The 27,872-nt window shown below is 55.2% G+C and overlaps 1 protein-coding gene and 2 long non-coding RNA genes across 3 annotated transcripts; 1 reads left to right on the forward strand and 2 right to left on the reverse strand.

Moving 5' to 3' along the window:
• Positions 1 to 27,850, forward strand: NLRC3 (NLR family CARD domain containing 3). Its single transcript, XM_086692141.1, has 20 exons — positions 1 to 296; positions 8,567 to 8,659; positions 9,049 to 9,110; positions 9,361 to 9,562; positions 9,659 to 11,393; positions 12,385 to 12,471; positions 15,211 to 15,294; positions 15,752 to 15,835; positions 17,221 to 17,304; positions 18,502 to 18,585; positions 19,005 to 19,088; positions 19,747 to 19,830; positions 20,382 to 20,465; positions 20,953 to 21,036; positions 21,524 to 21,607; positions 23,670 to 23,753; positions 24,166 to 24,249; positions 24,942 to 25,025; positions 25,405 to 25,488; positions 25,821 to 27,850. Exons 4-20 carry the CDS (start codon positions 9,385 to 9,387, stop codon positions 25,909 to 25,911), a joined length of 3,183 nt encoding a protein of 1,060 aa, XP_086548267.1. The 5' UTR covers positions 1 to 296; positions 8,567 to 8,659; positions 9,049 to 9,110; positions 9,361 to 9,384; the 3' UTR covers positions 25,912 to 27,850.
• Positions 12,848 to 20,409, reverse strand: LOC147573171 (uncharacterized). The gene is made up of 2 exons (XR_015245499.1): positions 15,024 to 20,409; positions 12,848 to 13,881 (listed from the first exon to the last, which is right to left on the reverse strand). It is a non-coding gene; the product is annotated as an uncharacterized LOC147573171 (long non-coding RNA).
• On the reverse strand, positions 21,972 to 25,412 carry LOC147573172 (uncharacterized). The gene is made up of 3 exons (XR_015245494.1): positions 25,048 to 25,412; positions 22,778 to 24,297; positions 21,972 to 22,208 (listed from the first exon to the last, which is right to left on the reverse strand). It is a non-coding gene; the product is annotated as an uncharacterized LOC147573172 (long non-coding RNA).
• Positions 27,851 to 27,872: the final 22 nt, after the last annotated feature.

Consider the following 27,872-nt stretch of genomic DNA (forward strand, 5'->3'; position numbering starts at 1 on the left):
GGAGCCCAGCTGCCGTGACAGCCGGTGGGCTTGGGGGACTGCAGGAGCCGGCAGGCCGGAGCCCCCCTGACCTGTGCAGTCAGTGCCTCCCCATCCCTTCCAACAGGGCTTTGCTCCCGCCCCGCACAGATCCCGAGGGCTCGGGGCCCAGCTGACCGGCCACAGAGAATCTCAGGACATCCTCGCCACCACGCAGCTGCCTCTGTCCCCTGGAGCAGGGCTGAGCCCGGGAGCACCAGGATGGAGAACCCTCGGCCCCCCAGTCTCGGCATCCCTAGGGAAATGAGGTCTGGGAGGTAAGTCGAGTCCAGGCTGCCTCAGTGCAGGATGGGGGAGGAGGAAGAGACTGCTGGCAGGAAGGACCGTGACTTTTAAGGCCTGAGTTGCTCTAGGGAGCGGTGGCTGGGTGGCACCGGGAAGGTGTCCCCATGGGGGCCGGGAGCTGCTGAGCAGGACTAGTTCACCGTACAGAATAAAGAAACATGTGCCCAGGGGCAGCCCACGATGGGCCAAGGGGACAAAGCCCAGCTCCCCAGGTACCAGTGATGGGCTGGGAGGAGCAGGAAGTAACCAGAAACCGCTGCAGGCAGGCAGAGTGAGGTTGAGCAGCCAAGGGGTTAAACTTGTCATCAGCAGACCCGGGCTCCATCCCTGGCCTCACCTTCCACCTGTAAGATGGCAGTGACAATACCAGACCTGCCCCGGGGTCCTGAGGGCCCAGGGAGATGGCGCAGGCAGGCTGGGCTCTGGCACTCAGTGCCTGCCCCACAGACACCACCCTCTTGTTGGGTGAGCAGCCCCCAGGGGTCTCTTCTAGCCACACCTTCGGGTGGACGCGAGGCTCATCATTCTGAGAGGGCCGGTAACCAGAGAGGCCTTCTCAGAAGAGGTGTCACCGAGCTGTGCCTGCGGTGGCTGCTGGCCATGGGGTCCTCCCCATGGTTGGGCTCCTGGGTTCCTGGGGCGCCTCTGGGTCTCCTCCACGGGCACACACGCTTTCCCCAGGCCGGGGCCTCACTGTGGCCATCACAGGCCACCCTGTGGCTGGCTCCCGAGTAGGGGTGTAGGCCGGCAGCACCTCCTCTGTCCCATGGGCAATACGGTATGAGAAGGGCTGTGTCCTGCGGCAAAGCCACCGCTTCCTCCCACCTCTAGGAAAGGCTGCTTGGTCTCAAGAGGTCCACGGCCACGGTGCTGAGCCACCTCAAGGGGCTGAGAACTGAACTCTTGGGCCCTGGGAGGCGGGGCGGGGGCAGGGAGTCTCTGGAGACAGGAGCATCCGAGAGGCTGTGGCCTGAGGTGAGGGCGGCCCAGGCAGGTCGGCGCTGCAGGGTCTGAACGTACAGTCCCCAAGTGCGGGCAGGCAGAGAGAGGCTGGCTGTCTTGCAGGCCCCTGGGAGGGCAGCACGGGACAAGACGGGACTTGCCGGCAGAGCAAATGAGTAGATCGGGACCTGTGTCTTCTCTGGGATGCGACGTGAGCTCCGCTGTCCGTCCTGAGGGACGGGGACTGAGCGACACCAGCACCAGTGAGCACAGGTCCTCTGCTGCGTCGCTCCCCACGGGTGAGGCTCTGGAGGATGTGGGGGTGTGGGGAAGCCCGCTCCAGGGGGTGGCCGTGGTCTGCAGCTGTCTGGCTGGCTGGCCCTGCCCACCACAGCTCAGAACGACTCTGGCCTTCAGATGGCCCAGGGCAGCCCAGACCACCCGCCCGTCTTCCCCTCTTTAAGCTGGTTGCAGGGCCTCCTTCCGCTCTCGCTGAAGGCTGTCCGCACTGGACACGGCCTGCCTGTCCCTGGCGGCGTGTGTGGCACTCGGGCCGTGGCAAGCTCCACCCTGCGGGGGCAGATTCTGGGCTGCACACAGGGCCTGTGCGCACACGCAGCCGGGTAGCTGTCCCGTGGGGGGAGCACCCTCACTGGCCTCTGAGGTTGGCCCTGGGTTTTAAGGTATAAGCACATCCCACGTAATGCTTGGGATATACTTACACTGAAAGAACGCTGTTTATGCGAAATTCAAATTCTAATGGGTGTCCTGTATCTTAATTTGCTAACCCCGGCAACCCTAGCCCTACGGTCAGCAGGGCAAGAAAGATGAGTGTCTGACCCGGAGGAAGTGTTGGCTCCCAACGCTGAGAGGCACATGGGACTGGAGGTGGGGGCAGGGGGGAGCTCCCCCCTGCCACCTTCCCAGATAGTACTCTGCCCTGCCTCTTCTCCCCTGCTGTTGTCCCTCCTCTGCCACTTGCCCGGCCTTTCTGGCCTCGCGGTTCCCAATGCTGGCTGCTCATTACAATCACCAGGGGAGCTCCAAAACACACACGCGTTGACTGGGCGCATGGGTGGCTCGGTCGGTTAAGCGTCTGACTCTTGATTTCAGCTCAGGTCATGATCTCGAGGTTTCTAAGTTTGAGCCCCACATCAAGCTTCGCGCTGACAGTGAAGCCTGCTTGGGATCCTCTCTCTCTGCCCCTACCCCATTCACACTCGCTCTCACCCTAAATAAGTAAACTTAAAAATTTTTATTAAAAAAATACATACGTGTCGAGGCCCTACCTCACACCAAATAAACCTCTAGGTGGTTGAGCTAAGCAGTGGCTTTTTAAAAATAGTTCTTCCTAGAACGACCATAAGATTCAGCAATTCCACTGCTGAGTATATAAACCCAAAGGAATCGAAAGCAGGGACCTGAACAGGTATTTGTACACCTGGTATTTGAACAGGTATCTGTTCGCAGCAGCATTTATTCACAAGAGGAAAAAGGCGGAGACAACCCAAGTGTCCATCGATGGACGAATGAATGAACAAAATGTGATCTAACTATAAAGACAGAACATGACTTAGAGTGAAGTTTTTAGAGGTGTTACAACAAGGATGAACCTGGAAGGCAAACGCAAAAGGACAAATACTGCATGAGGTCCCTAGAGGAGTCAGATTCGTAGTGACAAAAAGGAGAAGGCTGGGTTCCAGGGGCTGGGAGGAGGGGAAGGGGGAGTTAGTGCTTAACAGGGGCAGGCTTCCCATCGCGGGGATGAAACATTCCGGAGGTAGATGGTGGTGATGGTTTCACAGCATTGTAAATGTACATAATGCCACTGAGTGGTACGCTTTAAAAATGGTTACAACGAGGGGCGCCTGGGTGGCGCAGTCGGTTAAGCGTCCGACTTCAGCCAGGTCACGATCTCGCGGCCCGTGAGTTCGAGCCCCGCGTCGGGCTCTGGGCTGATGGCTCAGAGCCTGGAGCCTGTTTCCGATTCTGTGTCTCCCTCTCTCTCTGCCCCTCCCCCGTTCATGCTCTGTCTCTGTCCCAAAAAAAAAAAAAAAAAAAAAAATGGTTACAACGGTAAACTTCATGCTGTGTATATTTTACCACACACACACACACACACACACACACACACATAGTGCTCTAGACACTGTCCTACCAGAGCTGAGGAGCCCTGGGCCCGGCCCTTCTTCCACATGGTCCCCTCATTCCCCTAGCCACCACCTCACCCCCAGTAGCAGCAGGGGCAGGGTGTCACCTGTGGGTGTACCTGGACAACCAATGACAGGAAGCCATGTCCGCCACCAGGCCACGCCCTGACATCACCCAAGGCAACAGCAGGACACAGGCCCTGCTGTCCTGGCCTCACGTGCTAAGAGGCTGCAATAACACTGCTCGGCCTTGGTTTACGCACATGGGGAGATCTGGATGGCTGCGGAGGTACAACTTACAGAGAGCAAAGTGAGCCCAGTGGGTTTTTACATCTGTAGGCACCTGTGTTATCTGCACCAATCGGTGATCATATCGATCGCCCAGATCAACATATTCAAGGAGGTGACTACTGCTATTCTGACTTCTATCATGTCAGATTGGTTGGGCCTGACATTAAACTCCCCATAAGCAGATTCACAGAGTATGTTCTCTCTGGGGTGACATTTTGTTCACTGGGTGTCTGCAAGAGTCAGCCACTTGAGTTTGTCAGCAGTTCCTTTGCTGTCATTACTACCCGGGACCTGACTGTTTCAACTTTACAAAAAATACATACATATATATACATATATACACACACACACACACACACACACACACACACACACATATACATATATCCCGTTCTATTGTTGATGGATATTGGCAGTCTCTCCTTTTTTTTTGGACACTATGAATAAAGCTGCTAGAACATTCCAATACTGTGTCTTGATGGATATAAACACTTGTTTCTGTTAGGTATACAGAGCCAGGCAGAGAATTGCTGTGTCACAAAAACAGGCCTATTTGGCCTTATCACTACCAAACACTTCTCTGAAGTGATTTCACTTTGCATTTCTTTGATGACTAAGGATATTATCTTTTGTGACAGATCTTCAATTTTTTGGCTCATTTTTAACTGGGCTGTTTCTTACTGATTTTTAATGTTTATTTTTTTATTTATGAGAGAGAAACAGGGCGTGAGCAGGGGCGAGACAGAGAGAGAGAGGAGGACACAGAATACGAAGCAGGCTCCAGGCTCTGAGCTGTCGGCGCAGAGTCTGACGTGGGGCTCAAACTCACGAAAGGTGAGATCATGACCTGAGCCGAAGTCGGATGCTCAACCGACTGAGCCATCCTGGCGCCCATTTCTTACCGGATTTTTAAATGTACTGGAGACATCTCCTAGTCAGCAGTTTGCTTTCTCGCCCTTTTAAAACTGTCTTCTCTTGAACAGATATCCCTAATTTTAATGAATCCAAATATGGCACTCATTTCTTTCACGGTTAGTGCTTTTTTTGTGCTCCACTTAAGTCTTTACCTAGCTCAAGTTCCTGAAAGTATTCTGTAACTGTTCCTAAACACTTGGTGGGGCTAGCATTCACATTTAGATCTATGATCCAGCTTGAATTAATCTTTGTGTGTGGTGGGAGGACGGGGGTCAAGGTCCATTTTCCGATAGGAATATCCCATTGGAGCAACACAATGTAATACAATGACCATCTTTTCTCCCCTGACTTGCAGTGGAGCCCCTGTTGTAAATGTGCTGACCACACATGACGTGTGGGTCTGTTTCGGGACCCTCTGTCATATTGCACTGGGCTATCTGCCAGCCCTGTGCCAAAACCTACAGCTCTATACTAAGCCTTGATGTTGGGTAGTAGAAGTCGTCTAGCTTTGTTCTTCTTTCTCAAAATAATGTTGGCTGGTCTAGGGTCTTTTGCTTTACATATATGTTTTAGAATCAGCTTGCCAATTTCTACCCTCCCTCCCTCACCAAAAAAGCTTGCTGGAATTTTGATTAGGATGTCGTTCAATTTATAGATCAATTTGGGAAGAAATGACATTTTAATAATAGTAAGCCTTCCAAACCATGAACATGGTAAATCCCTCTTTTAGGTCTTCTTTCATTTCTCTTAGTATTGTTTTTAGTTTTCTGTGTAGAGGTCTTGCAAATTTTTTGCTGAATTTATTCCTATTTTTTTTTTTAATGCTTATTTATTTCTGAGCTAGAGACAGAGCACGAGCAGGGGAGGGGCAGAGAGAGAGGGAGACACAGAATCCGAAGCAGCTCCAGGCTCTGAGCTGTCAGCACACAGCCCAACACGGGGCTCTACCTGATGGACCGTGAGATCATGACCTGAGCTGAAATCGGACGCCCAACCGAATGAGCTACCCAGGCGCCCCTAGATATTTGCTTTTTAAATATTTCAAACTTTTACTTTCAATTTCATTGTTGCTAATAAGCAGAAATAGATATGACTTTTTAAAACCGACCTTGTGTTCAGAAACCTTGCTAAGTTCATGTATTGGTTCTAATCAATTGTAGATTGTTTTGGATTTTCAATGTATATAATCATGTCAACTGTGAACAGTGAAAGTTTTTTTTTTTCCTTTTCCAATCCTGAAATCTTTTATTCTTTCATTTTCCCTATTGCACTAGCACCTAATTGAAAAACCACCAGGGGGGGCCCCGGGGTGGCTGAGTCGGTTGAACGTCCGACTTCAGCTCAGGTCATGATCTCGTGGTTTGTGAGTTCGAGCCCCACGTCAGGCTCTGTGCTGACAGCTCGGAGCTTGGAGCCTGCTTCGGATTCTGTGTCTCCCTCTCTCTCTCTGCCCTACCCCTGCTCATACTCTGTCTCTCTCTCTCTCTCTCTCAAAAATGAATAAACTTCAAAAAAAATTTAAAGAAAAACAACCAGGGCACCTAGGTAGCTCAGTTAGTTGAGCCTCCGACTCTTAATTTTGGCTCCGGTCGTGACCCCAGGGTTGTGAGATCCAGCCTCCTGCTGGGCTCCATGCTGAGCATGGAGCCTGCTTAAGATTCTGTCTTGACTTCCCTCTGCCCCTCTTTCTCCGTCCCTCTCCCCCACTGATCTCTAAATAAAAAAATTTTTTTTTAATTTAATGTTATTTTTTTCACATTACCAAACTCCTTCATATGCAAGTAATATAAATATGTATTTGTTCCTAAGTTCTATATTATGTTCCGATGACTTCTGTATCTATTCTTGTGCTGGTCCACCCTGTTTTACACAGCTTAATACACGTGGAACATAGTATTCAAGAACCTAAGGTTGGTTCAATGTTAGAAAATCTGTAGTGTAGCTCACAGATTAAAGGAGAGACTGGATATGAATCCAGCATGTCACTCTCTAGTGACTTGCCACCACACTTAGTACAAACCCAAACGCATTATGGCCACTATGACGGTGGGTGGGTCTCAAACGGACTCTTATCCTGTGAGCCCCACCCCTACCCCCATTCACTGTGCTCCAGCAACTGGCTTTTTCTGCCCCAGTAATGCACAGGGCATGTGTACTTGCTGTCCCCCTAGCTCTGTGTGTAATTAACGCGTTCTCACTCTTCAGATCTCTGCTCCTAAGTGGCCTTCTCACAGAGGCCTTCCCTGGCCACCGTGACAGCCGACCCACTCCGCCGTGCACCCTGTGTGTTTCATTCACAGTGTTAATCATGTCAGATGGCCTCACTCATTCACTGGGTTTCTTTACTGTCATGTGCCCCACCTGGATCACACTCACAGGGTCAGGACCTTGTCTAACTTGTTCCCTTCAGATCCCCCAGTGCCCACAGGCCACAAAAGGCCCTCAATAAATACCTCCTGATTCAATGACTGAAGGGAAATAAATCATGTGGTTGGGTCAATACTGCTAAAAAGGTATTTGCTAATTTAACAGACATGCCTAATTTTTTAAATGTGGGGACGTACAAGGGGAACCTCAGTGGCTCAGTTGGTTGAGCATCCGACTTCGGCTCAGGTCATGATTTCACGGCTCGTGAATTCGAGCCCCAAGTCGAGCTCTGCGCTGACAGCTCAGATCCTGGAGCGTGCTTTGAATTCTGTGTCTCGCTCTCTCTCTCTCTGCCCCTCTCCTGCTCACGTTCTGTCTCTTTCTCTTAAAAATAAATATTAAAAAAATTTTTTTAATTAAGAAAAACGTGGGGACATGCTATAAGAGGCAGGAGATTGCCCAGCACAAAGGCTGTTGTCAGCGAAGCCTTGGTTTCTCTCTCAACTCAGCTGCTCCCCAGCTGTGTTGCCTCGAGCCAGTCACTTAACCTCTCTGAGCCTCAGTGTCCTCATCCATAAAACAGGAGCAGTGACAATTTAATAAGGGTTGTTACAAGAAGCGAAATGATGTAAGTACAATGTTTAACAGATCGTCATCTGGAGCACAGGAAGCCTTCAGGAGCAATCATGTGGCGCTATCTGAATGGTGCTAGGACACAAGGAAGCGAAGGAATCTTTTCCAAGAGGAGAGAACAACTTAGACACGATCACAAACATGAGGCCTGACGGCTTGGGCTCGAACCACGCCTGGGAGTCAGACGAGGAGGCCCAGTGTGATTCCCGTCACTCACCACTGCGTGGGGGAGGTGGAGGGTCTGACCCACGTGGGAAAACTTGTTCAGGATAAGTGTTGCGATTTTAGGAAAGAGATGAAGTTATTCATACTGCAGTAAGAATTCACTGAGAAATGATGGGAAATAACATGAATACTTAATATTTGATGGGAAAGGAGATACAACGCACCAAGACTGTCTTCCTCAGTGACACCCACACCGATCTATCCACATTAGTGAGACTTCCCTCAGAACCCCATCTGGTTTCTTTTCCCCTTGGATTTGACGCCAAGAAGAACAAAAGAGGGGGAACAGCCAGGGGGTCCGAAGAAGAAGAAGGAGCGAGGCCTCCCCCTGGCCTCTTTACGAACGCTGCCGGACTCCCTCGGCTGGGCTGGACACGGCCTGCCCTGAATTCGCTGCACTACCTAACACTTCAACAGCACTCCGGACGGAACGGCTGGAAAACGCTATTCTACTTGTTGTCAAGCCCCTTTTAGCATCTTCTAGGTAAAAAGGCTCATCCCGAGTTAGAGTGCCAGGAAAGCCCAGTGCAAGCACAAGATCAGGGAACATGTCGGATCCTTGGGGCTGGAGTCAGGTGACCCCTCCCCTAAGTGACGATCGTTGAGACCCAGAGAACCGCCAAGCTAGAAGACACGGGCCAGACCCATTTCACTGAGCGGCTGACATCCGGAGCGGCAGGTGTAGCCTCTGCTCAGCCCTGTCCTGTCTTCTCTCCTAGACCCCTGGGCGAGGGATGGCCGACCCCCACCCCCTGAGTTCGTGGGGCCCTGCCGGAGGAGCTGCTGTGGGCCGGACACCCCGCCCGCTGCAGGTGAGGAGGGGGCGGGGGCACGCCGGGGGTCCTGGAGCGCCCACCGTAGCTGAGGGAGGGACACACGGGATCCACTCGGAGCCTCAGGGAAAGCGACGGGAGCAGGTGGGGCCCCGCACGGCTCCGCCTCTCGGTGGCCCCACACTGCAGCGCCCAGCCGAGAAGGGCGCTGCTGGGGTCAGGAGTCCCCAGGGGCTCCCTCCTGACTGACTCACTCACCCCTCCCCTCCTGGCAACCATGGATGATCTTTTCCCTTTCTCCACAGTTTTGCCTTTTCCAGGGGGGTCACAGAGCTGGGTTCACAGAGCACGCGGCCTTTCCAGATTGACCTCCTTCATTCTCCCCTTCTCGGGAGCAGCCCTGCTCTTAACCCCGTCTCCACTTCCAGGTCACAAATGAGGACAGCACAGCACGAGGAGCTCAGGCGGCCTGCCCGGTGCCACACAGCCAGTAAGTGGCGGAGCTCAGGTTCCAGCCTGGGCCCGGTTCTTATCCACCATACTCCTGGCGTCAGGGACGACACTCGCCATCCAGGAACGAACAGCCCTTCCGGGCCCTTCCTGGAGGCCGGACGGAGGGGGCCACCGGCAGCCTGGGGAAGGACAGGGAGTGGGTCCCTCCCCATCCCTGGAGGCTCACTCACCTGTCCCAGGCCAGGGTGGTGACGCGGCACACGGCACCTCAGGCCCTCTCTTCGCAGCTGCTGGCGGCCATCGTGGACCCCATGAGGAAGCAGGAGGTGCGGACCGGCGGGGAGGCAGGCCAGGGCCGAGGCCCCGGCTCCCCGGCTGGGCAAGTGAAAGCCCTCGTGGACCTGCTGGCCGGGAAGAGCAGTCAGGGCTTCCAGGCCCCAGAGCCCCTGGACAGGGTGCCACAGGCCCCCCTAGGGCCTCACGGTGACGGTAGGCGGAAGGAGGGTGTCCCTGGGCCCTCCCGCTCCCCGCTGCCCTCTCCTCCCCCGCCCTCCACAGCCCTCCCCTTCGGCCTCTGTCCCGCAGACTCGAGGATACAGAAGTGCCGGGAGGCTCTGCTGAACAGGGCGAGAGGCGGCCCCCCGCCCAGGCTGACCAGCCTCCTGCTGCTGGAGGGGCTGACAGACCTACAGCTGAGGGAACATGACTTCACACAGGTGGAGACCACGCGTGGGGCCTGGCGCCCGGCCAGGAGCCTCACCCTGGACAGACTCTTCCTGCCTCTGTCTCGGGTGTCTATCCCCCCCCGAATCTCCATCACCATCGGGGTAGCTGGCGTGGGCAAGACCACCCTGGTGAGGAACTTTGTCCAGCTCTGGGCCCGGGGACAGGTCGCCAAGGACTTCTCCCTGGTGCTCCCCTTGACCTTCCGAGATCTCAACACCCACGAGAAGCTGTCTGCGGACAGACTAGTCCGCTCCGTCTTCTCGCACATCGGGGAGTCCGGCCCGGCGGCGGCAGCCCCACCCAAAACCCTCCTGATCCTGGATGGCCTGGACGAGTGTAAGACACCTCTGGACTTCTCAAACACCGTGGCCTGCACGGACCCCAAGAAGGAGATCCAGGTGGACCATCTGATCACCAACATCATCCGGGGCAACCTATTCCCAGAAGTCTCTGTCTGGGTCACTTCCCGCCCCAGCGTGGCCGGCCAGATCCCGGGGGGCCTGGTAGACCGGATGACAGAGATCCGGGGCTTTGACGAGGAGGAGATCAAGGCGTGTCTGGAGGAGATGTTCCCCGAGGACCACACCCTCTCCGACTGGGTCCTGAGGCAGGTGCGGGCGGACAGGGCCCTGTACCTGATGTGCACGGTCCCAGCCTTCTGCCGGATTGCGGGGTCAGCCCTGGGTCACCTGCGCCACAGCGGGCCGGGGCCCCAGGACGCCGGGCAGCAGGCTCCGAGGACCCTGTGCGAGCTCTACTCTTGGTACTTCAGGATGGCCCTCGGTGGGGACGGGCAGGACAAGGGCAAGGTGAGCCCTCGCATCGAGCAGGTGGCCCACAGCTGCCGCAAGATGGTGGGCACTCTGGGGCGGCTGGCCTTCCACGGGCTGGTCAGGAAGAAGTACGTGTTCTACGAGCAGGACCTGAAGGCGTTTGGCGTGGATCTCGCTCTGCTGCAGAGCGGCCTGTGCAGCCGCTTCCTGCAGCGGGAAGAGACGCTGGCCGCGTCGACGGCCTACTGCTTCACGCACCTGTCCCTGCAGGAGTTTGTGGCGGCCGCGTATTACTACGCTGCCTCCAGGCGGGCTATCTTCGACCTCTTCGCCGAGGGTGGCGTGTCCTGGCCCCGCCTCGGCTTCCTCACACACTTCAGGAGCGCGGCCCAGCGGGCCATGCAGGCCGAGGACGGGCGGCTGGATGTGTTCCTGCGCTTCCTCTCAGGACTCCTCTCCCCCGGGGTCAACGCCCTGCTGGCAGGCTCCCTGCTGGTGCAGGGGGAGCACCAGGGCTACGGGGCCCAGGCGGCCGAGCTCCTGCAGGGCTGCCTGCGCCCCGACGTGGCGGTGTGCGCCCGCGCCGTCAACGTCCTGCACTGCCTGCACGAGCTGCGGCACACGGAGCTGGCCCGCGGCGTGGAGGAGGCCATGCAGAGCGGCAGCCTGGCGGGGCTGACCGGCCCCCGGCACCAAGCGGCCCTGGCCTACCTCCTGCAGGTGTCAGACGCCTGCGTCCAGGAAGCCAACCTGTCCCTGTGCCTCAGCAAGGGCGTCCTCCAGAGCCTGCTGCCCCAGCTGCTCTACTGCCGGAGCCTGAGGTGGGCGCTGGGGTGGGGGTGTGCGCGGTGCGGGTCGGAGGAGACAGCGGGGGCCTGGAAGGCCGTTCCCCTCCACCACGCCCCCCCCCCCGTGTCAGCATCCTGGGGGCCGCCTGCAGGGCCACAGCACGGATGGCTTAAGGCAGCAGAAACTTGTTCTGTCACAGCTCTGGGGGGGCACGGTCCAAATTCAAGGGGTCGGCAGGCCTGAGCTCCCTCTGAAGCCTTCCTGCCTCGCTAGCTCGTGCTGTTCACTGGCAGTCCTCAGCTTGCAGACGCATCACTCCGATCCGGGTGGTCACACGGGCGCCTCCCCCGTGTCACCGTCTCCACGTGGTGTTCTCTCTGACAAGGACGCCAGTCGTACTGGCTTACGGGCCCGCCCCCCTCAGAATGACCTCATCTGGACTCATGACATCCGCAATCACCCTGGTTCCAGATGAGGTCATGAGCTTGAGGCGCTGGGGTGGCGGCGGGAGGTCAGAACACCAACATATCTTTCCGGGGAACATGATTCAACCCACGGCACTCTGTGAGCCACCCCTCTGCCGACAGAGGCCGCGCCCACTTACTCCACCACCACCCCTCCCGCCCATCTCCCATCCTGCTCTGGACTTCAGTGTCTCTAAGACCAGGGCCGTCAGGACCTGAGAGCAGCTGCCACACCCTTAGAAGGAGAGCTAGCAGCCCGTGTCCGGCGGACACGTGATGTACGGGGCTGCCGGGGAGACGCCCTCTGCGCAGGAATCCTGGGGCTCACCACACTGAGGCTCCCGGCGTACCCTCCCGGGAAAACCTCGAGCCCGGCGGGCGTGCCAGCACGGGTCCCCGGGCCACCTCGTGGTGGGGGCTGCGTGGCGATGCAAACGTGGGCCAGGGAAGGGATGCCAGCCTGGGTGTGTCCGCTGCCCTGAGGGCGGCCCTTTGCCGGGGCCTCGTTCCACCCGCCCGCGGGCGGTGGTACCACTCATTATCGCTCTGCCTCCTGCAGGCTGGACAACAACCAGTTCCAGGACCCCGTGATGGAGCTGCTGGGCAGCGTGCTGAGCGGGAAGGACTGTCGCATTCAGAGGATCAGGTAACGCTGACCCGGGAGACCCCACCCGGGGTGCCTACCTGTCGCACGGGGTCCAGGGCTATTTTCCCGTCCTCCTCTCTGCTCAATCGGCCAGAGGCGCTTGCAAGGAGAGGTGCCTTGGAAACACGTGGCTGCTTGTTTCTGCCCCTTCCGGAAAGTTCCAGAGGCTCAGGTCCCTCACCTGTAAGAAGAGGGAAGGGATATGGTGAGGGTCAGGTGCTCTGGTGGACATGGGAGCATTTCCGCAGATACTCAACGTTCCGAAGTACTGCGAGGCACGATGTTCTCTAAGCTCCTCTCAATGTTTGCCCTCAAAACAGTATTACAGGCACAGGATTGGCTCTTGAAATTAAATTAGAAATTTTTTAATTTAAAATTTGGATTTAAATTTGAACTTTTATTTAAACGAGTACAAAAAAATAAAATTTAAACATTGACTCTTTAATGGTGTGATGAGACACAAGTCTGTGTGCTGACGGCAAAATAGAGTTTCGCGCCTGTGAGATCTCCTGCGATCACATTTCCAAGTCTCAGTAACACTGAGGAGTGGGCTTGTGACCTGGGGGTGGTTAGAAATAGGGAGAGGAGTCTGGAGAACAGGATCCAGAGAGGAATTCTTCGTCCTCACTTAAGCCTCCCTCTGGGTTCAGGAATAATCTCTGAGAAAACAAACACAAACACGGAGTGAGTCAGGAGCCAAAAGAAGTCACGGAAGACAGTGGCGAGCGGTGGGCTCTGTGTGGCCCTGTACAGTCAACTCTGTGCCAAAGGAGTGTAAACATGGGGTTAAAACGTATCTGTGAGTCTCGGGTCTCCGGGACCCCCCCAAAGGTTTAATGATTCACTAGAAGGACTCACAGAACCCAGAAGAGCTGTTGTACCTGCACTTGTGGCTCAGGACATCAAAAGGATACGGATTTAAATGTGCAGAGGGAAGGGTGCATGAGGCGGGCCCGAGAGACAGGGGCAAGCTTTCAGTTGTCCTTCCGCTGTGGTGGTGCAGACAGGGCCCGCCTCCCCCAGCCACCACGCGCAACAGCACACTTGAAGCGTTCCAACCAGGGAGGCGCACCCGGGCTTGGGTCCAGACATTTTACTGGAGGTGGGTCATGGGAAGCCCCTCCAGAGGTAGGGACGTCAGGCTGCTACTGCACGGCCCAAGGGCCCCAGGTAAACACAGACAGACTTATCAGGCAGGACATTCCAAGCGTTCAGAGGTCACCTCTCCGGAACTGGGGGCAAGGTTAACCCTTTCCTGCACATTCCCCCTTCCGGTTGTTGAAGCAGCTTCAGTGGGTTAACTCAAGGCAAGCGGTGAGGACGGGCCAGGCACAGAGGAAGCACTGGATGAGGGCCGGCTATTAGCAGGATCCCCTTGGGCTAGCGGCCAGAGATAGAAATGCAATCCCTCTGAAAGAAACACAATAACATTAATTAATTTCATTAATATTCTTCCTTCACGGGAGCCTTCAGCAAAATAGTCCACTTCCAGAGTTTTGCATAAAGGAGTCTGGATAACGCTCAGAAAATATTCTGCACAAAAGCCAAAATTTCTTCTAAGGCCACGTGCTCTTCTTCCCCTCTCTGTAGTTGGTCCTCAGGGGCCACATCCCGTTTGAAAAGGCACCCTTCAGAAAACACACGTGGCTCATGAGATATTATTTAAAAACTGTTACAAAAGTCCTGGGCGGAGAGGGGACAGAGGTTCTAGGACTCGAGGACGGTTATGTAGAGGGCGGTCTGGATGAATGATCTTCAAACTCTACACAACAGAATCCCTTTTAAAAGTGGCCTATCAGCCAGAATGCCCACAAAAGACGGGCACCCGGGAGCTTCTGGACAGAAAGAGGAGACGTGGAGGCCCAGAGCCCAGGCACGTGGTGCCCCCTCAGCCTCTGGGACTCCTAAAGCTGTTCTGAGGAACACGGGCTTTTGCTTTTTGTTTTCTTTTTTTGTTTTCAATGTTTATTTTTCCGAGAGACAGACAGATTGCAAGTGGGGGACGGGCAGAGAGAGAGGGAGACCCAGAATCCGAAGCAGGTGCCAGGCTCTGAGCTGTCAGCACAGAGCCTGATGCGGGGCTCCAACTCGTGAACCGTGAGATCATGACTTGAGCCAAAGTCAGACACTTAACCGACTGAGCCACCCAGGCGCCCTGTTTCTGTTTTACTTTGAAGTTAATTCTATAGTCAGTACCATTTTCTTTCCCTGTGCTAGAAAAGGACAGGGGCCAGTGGTGAGCTAGTACTATGAATGCAGACACAGTTCGTGAGAGCAGGTTTTTAAAGTTTTAGGAATTTTTGCAAGCTGGGACTGCTTGAAATTGGCCGTGGTGAGAGTATTTACACCATGCAAATCGGCCAATGCTACAAATCAGTATTGTTGTACTTTTCCGGCACACTGCTGCCGGGGATCTTTGTGGGAAACTTCTGTAACTGCCCATGCTCTTTGCTGTGCTGTTTGCAAAGACGCTGTCGTACTGGATTCTGGCCAGACTTTGCCTTGGGCATCTTTGCCAGTGTGAGGGTCTGTCCCCTGCACTCTGGCCTTACCTTACTTGGCTCAGAGGCTTTCCTGGCCTGGGCGATTCTGCTCCAGGGCTCACGTCATCTCCACCTGCGTCCAGGCCCTCATGATGCTGGTGAAACCAGGAGGTTTGGATCACAAGCCTGGTGTTGAGGAAGAGGCCATGACAGTTGTAGACCAGCAATAACCACTCTTCTCCTTCTCCTTGGGCAGCTTGGCTGAGAACCAGATCAGTAACAAAGGGGCCAAAGCTCTGGCCAGATCCCTCCTGGTCAACAGAAGTCTGACTGCTCTGGAGTAAGTAGGACACCAGAGGCCAACGTTCTACCACTGGGACAGGGAAAGCTTGTCAGCCATCTTGTGAAGTCCCCCAGACCACACTGTCCCCTCGGTCGGGTGGAAGGACAGCAGAGTGAGCAAATTCCTGGCTCCTCGTCAGTTGTGGGGATCAGCCAAGGGAGGCACCAGAATTTTGGCCCTGAAGCTGGTATGATTCTCCTCTCCATACTTGGCCCAAGCCACGTCCATCAGATCCTGCTCCCCCCCCCAGCCCCCGATGACCCCCCATCATACTGGGGGGCCATACTGTGAAATTCCTTACTTGTTCACCTGAATAACGATCTCCACAAAACATGAAATCTTAAACCCCGTTATTTTCAAAGAGCATAGATTTAAAGGTCAGTGTAACTTCTTTCTTTCCTCCCTGGGAATTGGATAAAAGAAAACAGTTCTTTCTCTCTCTTCTTCCCGCCAGCCTCCGCAGTAACTCCATCGGACCTCAAGGGGCCAAGGCTCTGGCAGATGCTCTGAAGATTAACCGCACTCTGGCCTTTTTGAGGTACGCGCCATCTGCTCCACATCCCGATATAACCAGCAGAGGGCCCACAAAACCCTCTCCCAGGTACCAACCATGGAGTGGGAGATGATTCAAAATGGCAGGCATGCTATACTGGCTCCTGTCTAGGTGGATGCCACATGATCTCGTATCTATACAAGTTTCAGGTTTCAGTTCTTCTGTGCTCATTGTCCTTGTGTGTACAGCCTAATTCAGGGATAGAGGAAAAGGAGGATGCGGTTGTATAGAGGTGGAAAAGCAAAATAATCTATGAGGAAAACCTCTTGTCTTCTATCGAATGGGAAATCCAAGGCCATGGTGTCAGGATGTTTTCCTGAGGTGTTTTCCAGGACGCTGAAAGTGCCATTCTCTACAATGTTCCTATGGTTTGCTGTGCTCCTTTTAGGAGCTGTCACATGTGGTTGTACCCATCCTTAGTTGAGTGTGTACTGTCATCTGTTTCTTCATTTATGTATTTTTATTGGGGTGAAATTCACCACTTTAGAGTATACATTTCAGTGTCACTTAGTACATTCACAGTTGTTCCTTCATCACCTCTATGTAGTTCCACAATATTTTCACCACCTGAAAAGAAGACTGTATTCTTTATCAATCACCTCCCATTCTCCCCTCCCCCCAGTCCCTGGAAACCACCAATCTGCTTTCTGTCTCTATGTTTACCATGGAATCATACAATAAGACCTCTTGTGTCTGGCTTCTTTCACTTAGCATATTGCTTTGAAGGCTCATCCACATTGTAGCACGTGTCAGTGCTTCATTCCTTTTTCTGGTTAATAACATTCCGCTTTAAGAACAGACCCCAACGTACCCATTTGTCAGCTCACGGACATTTGGGTTGTTTCCACCTTTTGGCTCTTGTGGATAATGCTGCTGTACACATTCACGTGCAAGCATTTGAGTACCTGTTCTCCATTCTTTTGGGTAAATACCCACCAGTGAAACTGCTCAGTAACTCTATGTTGGACCTTTTGAGGAAGCGCCGGACTGTTTTCCACAAGGTCCGCACCATTTTACATCCCCACCGGCAATGGGTGAGGGTTCCGATATTTCCACATCCTCGTTAACATTTGGAGGCTGTGGCTTTTAGCTGTAATTAAGACTACGGACAACCTAGCTATCGTCATCCAGATAATATGCGCACCCTGTCCCCAGTCAGCAGACAAATGCTTAGAGACTCAGAGGGAATCCTTATGATTCCCTGGGAGGAACCAACTGTTCCCAAATCCTGTGTGGTGGGCAGCAAGGGCACGTAGTGGTCAGCTGCCACCCCCACCCCCTGGGCCTTGGTAACACTGTGGTAGGGGTCAAGGCCACCATTGGGCCCTCTCTTGTGCCATTGGTGATGTACCTCTTCCTTGCCTCCACAGCCTCCAGAACAATGCCATCAGGGATAACGGTGCCAGGTTTGTGGCTGAGGCCTTGGCCGCCAACCGGACCCTCTCTGTGCTACAGTAAGTGGACGTGCTGGCCAGCAGAGATACCCCCCCCCTTCTCCCCTCCTCCAAGGGCCTGTTTCCTGCAAGGAAGGATGATTGGGGAGACGGCCTGAGACTTCCGGGCCCATCTAGATGACCCCTGGAAATCTTGATGTCCACTCTTCCACAGAACAGGTATTGGGGAAATAATTAAAAATAAAGCCTCCTGCCAATGCAGAAAATCCTCTCCGCAAAGGTAGAAAAGAATGAAACAGTTGCATTATTTGAAGAATCAACCAGATTGCACTGTACATCATTGGCAATCCAGCAGCGAGCTGGCCAGGACAGAAAGAAATCTCACCTTTTCTACAGCCAAGCAGATACAACCCACAGCACGTGTGTTCTCAAGATAACTTGTCCTCAAGTAAGAGGACTGGACAGCACCGTCTGTCACCCACAGTGTTTCCTCAGTTTGCCTGGTGGTTAAGGTAGTCAGCTGTTCAACGATTGCCTTTACCCAAAGGAAAAGCCAGGCTCCTCGTGCCATTATGACAAGCAGACAATTACAACTTGGAGTGGTGCTACCTTCCTCCACGCGCTCCTTTCAGAGACGTGGTTCTGAGGTCCCTTGGGGGCCATCACCCTGGCAAAAGGCTTATTTAGCTTTTAAAAGGATTTATACGCTTCTCAAAGGGACAGATTTACAATCCCAAGTTTTCTCAAAGAAATGCTCTGAGGGAAAGGATCCCTTTTGGAACCAGGAAAATTCCCTTTAGTTGAGATTGTATCTGGCCTTACACAGGACAGGTCCTGCCCTGCCTGCCCTTCTGAGATGCGCACAGGGGTTCTCTTGTAGCATCTCCCTCCTCCAGATTTAGTATGAAGGGAAGTAGCTTTCGGAGAAGAGCGGAAACGGAGGGTCTGCCCTAGGCAGGACTGCAGGGGTGGGAGGTAGGCTGCGGGCTGGTCGAGAGGGAGGACGACTGTTGAGCGTTGGGAGGGTTGCCTGGGCAAGGAGGCCAGCCGTCCTTGCCTCTGACGCCCCACATAACAGTGTCAATCTGCTGGCATCATTTCGGCAATGATGCACAGTCTGTTCCTAGAGCCCCCTCTGCCCACGCGGCGGGGAGAGCACCTGAGTCGTCTCTGAGCTCTCGCCCTTCCCCCAGACTGTCCCCAGAGTGGGAATGGCTGTGGCCAGCTTTGCTGAGGGACCCCTCCCCTCTCCCACAGCCTGCAGAAGAATACTATCGGGCCTCTGGGAGCCCAGCAGACGGCAGATGCCCTGAAGCAGAACAGGAGTCTGAAGGAGCTCATGTGAGAAATGCGGAAGGGCTACATTTGTATCCTCAGTGACCGGCACAGAGCCCAGCCCATCATAAATATTTGTGAGCATGGGGATGGATGGATGGATGGATGGATGGATGGATGATGGATGAACGGATGGATGGATAGACGTGTGGGTACTTCACATGAAGTATCACAAAACCTCTCACCAAAGAGTTGGCCCTGCCCCTGCTAGGGAGTCCAGACGTACTTTGCTAGGTTGATCTCTTACAGGCAGTTGGGAGTCACCTGCAGAGGCCACCAACCAGACTCAAGAACAGACTGTGCCCTGGGCACCCTTAAGACAACAGAGAGCACTGCCCTGGAGGGCTTCCCTGGACCCTGATCCCCGGGGCCCACCCGCCAGGCTGCTCCAGAAAACCAGCGCACCCTTATCTTATCTCTTACAGATTCTCCAGTAACAGCATTGGTGATAAAGGTGCCGAGGCCCTGGCTAAGGCCCTGAAGGTGAACCAGGGCCTGAAGAGCCTGGAGTGAGTCTGCCTGACCACACTCAGGAGTGGCCGTGGGCAGTGGGTGACATCCCTGGGTGGGTGACAGATGGGTCTAGGCGTCCCATCTAGAAGGTGGGCAGGTCCCGGAAGAGGGCTGTCAGTCAGGGCCACCACCCTGCCGGGATCCAGCCAACCGCCAGCCCTGGGCACACTGTGATCTCGGTCTCTCTCCATGCCTACCTCACTGTTCCGTCCCACCCACCAGGTCCATTTCCCTGGACAGCAGAGGTTGGTGTTGGTTCTGGAGTTTCCAGAGTCACAAGCACCAAGTCCCCCTAGGCTGGCACTGGTGACTAAAGAGGGTTGCAGCTGCAGCAGCCTTGGTGGGGGCTGGGGGAGCTCAGCGCTGCCCCCACCTGGCTGCAGACACAACGCAAACCCCTTCTCTGGGCCATTTAGAGCCACTCAAATCAAGGCAGAGTCTAAACTTTGGGGGCTGGTCACACTAGAGCCACCTGCCCTGACCTAGCAGGGTCTGGAACAGGTGGGGGATGGGGACAGGAAGGAGGGATGATGAGAAGAACACCCAGGGTCCCCCAACTCTGTTGAGCCCTACACCTTCAGTCCCCAAGCTGGAACAGTGGCTCCCTGGGGGTCCGGGACAACCGTCCCAAGCGCTGCCCCGTCCTGTTTGCAGCCTGCAGAGCAATTCCATCAGTGATGCAGGTGTGGCGGCGCTGATGGGTGCCCTCTGCACCAACCAGACCCTCATCAGCCTCAAGTAAGTCCCGCCTTCCCTCTCCGGCCGGGGTGTCCCTTTGGTCAAGGGGTCTGAAGGGCCTTTGGGACTTGGGAGGAAAGGCTGGGGCTGGGAAGGCCACACCTCCCTCTGTGGGTCCATTAGGAAGACATCTGTGGTTGGGCAGCTGGGTCCTGGAGCATCCTGGGTCCCGGAGCCTGTGGCATCCCACCCGCTCTGGAGGGCAGGGGACAGCAGGGGACAGCCGGGGTCCTCAGCTGGCCGGTTCTGCTGCTCCCTCTGCTACACGAGCTTGTGAGGCAGCCAAGCATGCTCGCCTGCCCCCGTCCCCTCACCTGAGGGCCCATCAACCGATCCGCTCCCTCCTGGGTGGCCCCACTGTTGGCAGTCCCACAGGGAGATGCTTGGCCGGCCGGGGAGCCCTGCCTGTCGGAGGCCCTTCGCACCCGATCGCTCAGGACGCCCAGGTCACCCCTGAGGTTCCTTGGGTTTGAGAAGCCTGAGTGCCAGGGGTCGTGTCCCCCAAGTCCCCACATATCTGGTCAGCAGTTCAGGGTCTTCTCTCTCCCCAGCCTGCGAGAAAACTCCATCAGCTCAGAGGGAGCCCGGGACCTGGCTCAAGCTCTCTGCAGCAACAGCACCCTGAAAAATCTGGAGTACGTGAGTCGGGGGCGGGGTGTGCTTCCTACGGCCCCTTCAGGCCCAGGGTGACAGGGGGCTGCAGACCCTCGTCGCCTTGTCATTTTACAGGCTGGAGGGGGACCCGGTTGGGGAGGGGGAACCAGGAGACCTGGCCTCTGGGGGCAGCCCCTCCACTGTCATGTGATAAGTAACCTGCAGATGAGGTTCGTGGGGACGCTGCCTGCCCCCGTGCCCCACTCCCCGTGGTGATGTGAGGGGGGCCAGATCTTCAGGGCAGCGCAGTACAGGGATCAGGAGTGAGTCCTCCAGGGGGGATGATCTGTCCCGGGACCCTGTCCCTGTGGCTGTCAGGAAGGCACGTGCTTGGCACACACCAGCGCTCAATCAACACGAGCTAGGTGGGTCCTCGGGGAGGAGGGGGCCTGGATTCCCAGGTGAGCAAGGACGGGGGCTCCACGCCAGCAGGCTCCTGCTTACTCGCCGCTGATCCCTTCCTCCCAGCCTGACAGCCAACCTCCTCCACGACCAGGGCGCCCAGGCCATCGCGCTGGCAGTGAGAGAAAACCGGGCCCTCACATCCCTCCAGTGAGTCTACGGTGCCCCCCACCCCTCCCTGTCCCCTCTGCAACGCTGCGGGGCCATCATACCCACTGGCATCGGGCTCCCCCACAACACGGACTCAGGGGCTTCCAGTAGGCTGCGCCCTGCCCCCCTCCAGCACCCCCCCCCCCCCCCCGCTTCCTGGGGCTGATCCACTGAGAGGCCAAAGGTGGGAGGTGGGCACCCACCTCACGCCTCCAAGTACCACAAGCCTCATGCAGGGGCCATCTGGAGTCTTCATTTGAGCCCGTCCCTGTGCCCACCCCTAAGCAGAGAGTGCTGACTGACCCCTTGGGACTAGACCCGAGGCGGGGTGCAGGAGTTGTGTCCACCAGTGGCCAGGACCCCGTCCTACAAGCACTCCTTCCCTGCCGTCAGACTCTCCTGGGAGGAGTCCCCTCTTTCTGCACCTTCCAGGGCCTCCCGGGCTCTGCTCTGGCCCACATGGTCACACGCGTCTGTGTCTGCCCAGCCTGCAGTGGAACTTCATCCAGGCCGGTGCGGCCAAGGCCCTGGGACAAGCACTACAACTCAACCGGAGCCTGACCAGCCTCGAGTGAGTGGGGCCTCGGCAGGGGCGGCGGGAAGGGCAGGGCGGCAAGGAAATCTGAAACCTCGGGGTCCACCAGGCACATGGCTCGGCTCGTGCCAAAGGCCCTCAGCACACAGCCTCCTCTGCCCTAAGGCCAGCGGGCGTGTTTCTGTTCTTACCTGTTTTGTTGTTTTTTAAACGGCTTTGTTGATACGTAATCCCCCTACCACAAAAATCTACCCAGATAAAGTGTACAATTCGCTGGCTTCTAGTATATTCACAGAGTTGTGCGACCATCCCCACAATTGTAGACCATTTCCTTTAAAGAAACCTTAAACAAACCCCCACACTCATCAGCAGTCACCCCCCATTGCCCCCGTGCCCCAGCCCCTGGAAACCACACGTCTGCTTTCTGTCTCTACGGAGTTACCTGTACTGGACACTTCACGTACGTGGGACTGAACAGCGTGTGACCTCTTGCCACCAAGGTCTTTCGTTCGGTATCAGGTTTCCAAGGTTCACCCAGGTTGCAGCAGGAATCAGGGCTTCATTCCTTTCTGTGGCTGAATCCTATTCCGCTGTGCAGATTGACATGCCATTTATCCCCTCATCTGTCGAGGAACATCTGGGTGGTTTGGACAGTTTGGCTCTCATAACGCTGCTGTGAACGTTCATGTACAAGCTTCTGCCTGGACATACGCTTTCATTTCTCTTGGGCACATGAGCGAGTGGAGCCGCGGAGTTGAATGGGAACCCTGTCTCTAACCCTCTGAGTCTCGCCTGCTTTGGACCACGCCCATGGCTTCTCCCTTGGCATCCAGGATAGCCCATTTCTGGCTGGTTCTTCTGTCTCACTGACATCCTGGGGCTCCTCAGAGATCTGTTCTAGGCCATCTTGTCTCGAACGAGCTCTCTATTCCAGAAGCTGTCCTCTCGCACACTCCTGGACTTCAAAGTCCCGGTGCCCCTGCATCTAGACCCCTCTCTCCTGAGCCCCAGACCCACGTAATCACTGCCCACGCTGCCTCCCCACGAGTCTGTTCTCAGCTCCGCCTCACGAACGGGCCCGGCCAACCCGGCCTGCAAGCTAGAAACATCGTCTCTGTTCTCGCTTCCCACTTGCGACTCTCCTCCCAAGGCCCCACCGTCTCCCTCTACCCTCGCGGCCACCGTCAGGCCACCAGCTCCACTCACCCTGCGTCCCCGTAGCAGCCTCCACATCCAGTCCATCCGCTCACACTGCTGGCCAAACATCTTTCCAAAATGTGTATCTGTCCCCGTCCCGAGATGCTTCAATGGCTGCCCAGTGCCTGCAGAGTGAAACCCACCCCTCGGTGTGGCTTCTAACAAAGGCCCCAAAGGCCTGCTTCTGTCATTTCACACACCAGCCACTTGATGCCATTTCTTTGGGTTCCGTGGATGTGCCAGGCCCCCTCCCCCAACTCTCATCCTGCAGGTTTCAGTTCAGACCTATTTCTCCCGGTGGCCTCCGTGACCACACGGGGGCAGGAGACCCCACGGGCTCCTCCGTCCCCCCAGCACGTGGCCCACGGTGCCGGCTCGTTCAGTCACAACCGCCCACCTGAGACAGGATCAGGCCAGGGCACCACACGCACTAACACGTCTGCTAAAATCGCGAATGCAAACTGCTCCAACACCCCAATGCCCACCCGAGGTAAACTCTCCATCATTTACTGCGCTAGGAACTGACTTTACTCCAATGTGGAAGGGAAGGAAAAAAAAAGAAAAAAGATGTAAAACCCTGACGAGCAAGAATGGCCAGGGACTAAGGGCTTCAACTGAATTCTCTGGCTGTCACACCCATTTTTTTGTCCTCACCCTTAAGAGTATTTCCACTTGTCCCTTTTCTTGTTTGCTTCTGATGATCCAGGTTCATAGAGACCCCAGAGCCCTCTGCATGTTAATTAGGAGGCCGCGGGGTCGGTTATCCCCTCGGCAACCCTGGGAGTCTAGTCTGTGGTGTACGCAGTCTGAATGAAAACTAGAAGGTCCAAGCTCAGGACGTCGTGATGGAGTGCCGCTAGCCCCGTGCCCTGTGAGCCCGGGGGTCACGCTCTGTGTTCAGTTTGCAGGAGAACGCCATCGGGGACGAGGGCGCCTCCGCACTGGCCAGCGCACTAAAGGCCAACACGGCCCTCACCGCTCTGTAGTAAGTGTTGACGTGCACGGCCGCCCAGGCAGCCGGCCCTGAGCCCTGCTTTCATACCAAACATCAGTGTTGCTTCCCCGCCAAGAAGGTGTTAAATTTTCCTAATGTTAGCAATTGGGACAAAGTAAGAAGTAAGGGTTCAGGGAGTGTTTTTCCTCAAACCCTCCAGGGAACCACCTCTGCTTCCCGTATCCGTAGCATCCCGATCTCTGTCCTCGGCATCAGGGGAGGCCGGAGGCGCGGCGTTCTCTGGACGGATCACAGGCCAACAGTTTTCAGCGCTATGTTGTCACTTGCAGCCCTCAGTCCAGGGGTGGAGAAGGAAGGACAAGGACACATGGAAGCTGGGCCAGGCGGGGTGCAGGCCGGAGCGCCCCAGCCTGTCCGCACTGACCCCTTCTCTTCTGCATAGTCTGCAGGTGGCCTCCATTGGTGCCCGGGGGGCCCAGGCGCTAGGGGATGCCCTGGCTGTGAACAGGACCTTGGAGATTCTCGAGTGAGTATTCCAGTCTCTGGTTGCTGTCTCTTACCCAAACGAACCAAGCTGTTGATTCAAAATGAAGATACAGAAGGGAAAAAATGTCAATTTACATGGAAAGTCACAAACCACTTAAATATCGTCACTGAGACGAAGCTTTCCCCAGCTTCCCCGCTGCCACCTCATACCTCTTCCCTGGGAGTCACCGCTGTGGCTCCTGCTCTCCTTGGTCTTGCCCAGGCTGCGCACATCCTGAGGTCCTCCGTAGGGGTCCTTGGCCACTGACCTTGGTCTAGGAGTAGATCCAAACCCCGGGCGGGGGCAGGGGCGGGGGCAAGGGCGACTTAAGCTCAGTGGGGGTCTCAGGCATGTCTCAGTCATTCCTGCTCTTGTGGTCCTGTGATGCTGAGCATGTGGGGACCGCTGGAGGAAGTGTCTCCTCTCTCACCTCAGCCCCACTCTCCTTCCTTTGGGATGGAGGGCGAGGGCTCCAACGAACCACCCAGGTTGGGCCAGCTTCACCCCTCCTGGTGCGTCCTGCTCCCCAGAGCCGATCTCTGTTCTGGGCTGGGGAGTCAGGAAGGAGGAACCGCCCCCCGTGGTTGCTACGTCCCTGCTGCCTCTACCCAGCGGCCCATGCTCGTCTGAGGAGGTACTGTTTACACCCCACAGCTGTCACTGTGCTTTAGGCTTCGTATCTTTCCTGACAGCTTAAGAGGAAATGCCATCGGGGTGGCCGGAGCCAAAGCCCTGGCAAATGCTCTGAAGGTCAACTCAAGTCTCCGAAGACTCAAGTGAGTGGTTGTAGAGACCTACCTCCACCCTGGCACAGCAGACTTCTCTGCTGGAACCTCCCCACATAATGAGACGCTCTTGACTTCCTCTGTAAGCCGCTTCCCTCTGACTAGAAATAGCACTAGAGTCCACGTTGCAGATGAGTTTGTTCATTCTATCTAGCTTATGTCAGAGGTAAGCCATTTAATGCCTGCGTTTTTGGTCTTCCATCCTCCATGGCGCTCGGACGGGACCACCTGGCTACCGGTAGACACTGGTCTCAGGGGTAAAGGCCACCTTGCTCTTGCTGGGGCACCTGTGATCGATGCAGCGCTGCTTCCCGGCGCGTGTTCTGTCCCGAATGGCTCACAATGGTGTCTGCATCTTTTCTCTGCCTAGTCTTCAAGAGAATTCCTTGGGGATGGATGGGGTGATATGCGTTGCCACGGCACTCTCTGGGAACCACGGCCTCCAGCACATCAAGTGAGTGGGGCTCGGCCCTTCCCTGCCATTTGGCCCCCACCCCACCCCCCCCCACCCCCCAGGCTCACGGCTCCCAGGCTCCCAGGTCAGGCCCTGCCTTCCGCCCAATTCCTGGAGCTGGCAGACTCCCAGGTCTCTCAGCGGCTCTGCGGGGCAGCCGGGTATAAGAGGGAGCCATTCTGGGCCTTCCCCATAGGAGGGATCCTGGAAGCTTGGTCTTGCCTGGAGTTCTGCATTTTGCGTAGTGACTGTCTGCTCTTTACTAAAGGGACTTGCCGGCCTCTGGCCCTTGAGCCCCTCTCTCAAGCCGGGTCCGAATCCTTCTCTTCCAGCCTCCAGGGAAATCACATTGGGGAGTCTGGCGCCAGGATGATCTCGGAGGCTATCAAGACCAACGCTCCTTCGTGCACTGTTGAAATGTGAGCGCAAACATGCCTGGTGGATCAGGCGAGAGAACACAGAAGCAACTGGAAGCTTTTGAACAAAAACTCCCCGTCCAAGGCCCGTCCCTGTGGTCCGGGAACGATGCTGACCTGCACAAAAGCTGGTCTCCTGCAAGAGGCAGGAGGGATGCTGCCAAAGGGGTTGGGAGCACCTCTCCCGGCCCAGGTTTCGACCAGGCAGGGGTGACGCAGATTCCCTGCTGTGGCACAGAGGAGGGAAGGTGTCTGCCATGGGACGCAGGGACTTAGGCCTTAAAGCCCAGCCGGTGAGAAGCGGGCGTGAGTTTCTTCATACCCCGAGGTCTTCACGCGCCCCTTTTGTTTTCATTGTCCTTTTCCAATGGTTAAAATCATCCCCTCACTCTAAAGTGAGCTGTCACCTTCAAGCCTATGCAGAGTATCCGTTTGGCATGGGTGACAGAAGGGACCTTCCTTTTCTCAAGAACAGAAGGTTTTAGGAGTATGATCCTCAGAGACACATGGAAAAACTGTGAGAATTGCTTTGAAGAGAAATTAAGGCTTCGAGTTATAAAATTCCGGACACAGAGACTAAGCTCTCCAAGGTTTTTGCCGTCTTTGATCCGTTACCAAATCTCTCAAAGGCAAGGATTACGTCCGACACACGTTATGTGGGGTCTGGCACACTGGTCGTCAATAGCGTGTTACATGTTGACGCCTCAATGTTATTCTACAGCCGGCTTCCCAGACCGCTACTGCGCCTGCAGTGTCCCCATGAAGGCGACATCAGGCTTCCCAGACCCCTGCTGTGCCTCTCGTGTCCCCATGCAGGCGAGCAAGCTGAGTTCCATGTGGCACAAATTCCCTCAGGGGTTGGTTGGTCTGTGATGAAAGGAAAAAGTTCCCAAGTGGACACCACAGTTCTCACCAACTAAAAAACCAAGGAAAATGCTTATCAAGATTTTACAGTTTGAACACGAATTGATGTTGTTCCCAATGTTCCCTTAAAAATGAGTATTCGGGCAAGAATCATCAGTGTACGCTAAAACCATGGGTGACAGCCTATCGAGGAAGAAGCTATCCACCCCAAAGGGATACTTACAAAGGGGAATTATCAAATATCACCCCACATGGGGCATTTACAAAGGGGAAAAAGATAACTTTAAAAATGGAAAATTTGGCAAATGCTTTCTTAACAACGTGGTCAAACTTACCATCAGCACGAATGGGAGAAATTGCCATCACGTGCTCCTGATGGGAGGTGCTGACGACACATCGCCGATGCAGTATTCTCACCAAAAATATGGATTTGACTCTAATCGGGAAGGAGCAGTCAGACAAAATCCAAATCGAGAGGCATTCTGCAAAACACAATAGCCTGACCTCTTCAAAAATATCAATGTCATGAAAAATACAAAAGGCCGGGGACTGTCTTAAATTGTAGATTAAACAGACATAACAACTTAATGCAGGATCTCTGACTGGATCCTCGACTGCAGAGAAACAATCAGCTATAAAGAAAAGTATTTGGAAATGGGAGACATTTGAATATGGGTCTTGGGTAGTATTTATTTGGATTACTGGGTTTTGAAAGTTATTTTTGCTACTTCAGAATGGTTTTTGGCTCCTAGTACTCTCAAGGTGTGGCCATGCTGTCTTCCGGTTTGCGCAGTTTCTGGCTGAGTGGAGAACTCGACAGAAAAAAAGATGCGGTAGCCAAATGCCGGAGAAAGCCGTGCCCTGCAGGAACCTAGCCACCAAAGAAACCTCAGGGGCCAAAGCAGCGGAGAAAAATCGTGCTCTCCAGGGACTCCGGGAGCAAGCTGCCTCCCTGGCAGCCTACTGACAAGGCTCTATATGTCGCCAGCCAGCAAAGGAGAGAGATTTACAAGGAATAGCTCTGTTATCACAGAGCAGACCAAACGGTGAACTGGAGCGAGGCAATAAACCCATAAACAGCACGGTGGGACTTGTCTTTTTCAT

This window comes from Puma concolor, chromosome E3 (genome assembly GCF_028749965.1).
Source record: "Puma concolor isolate L17-30 chromosome E3, mPumCon1.1.hap2, whole genome shotgun sequence".
Taxonomy (NCBI): Eukaryota; Metazoa; Chordata; class Mammalia; order Carnivora; family Felidae; genus Puma; species Puma concolor.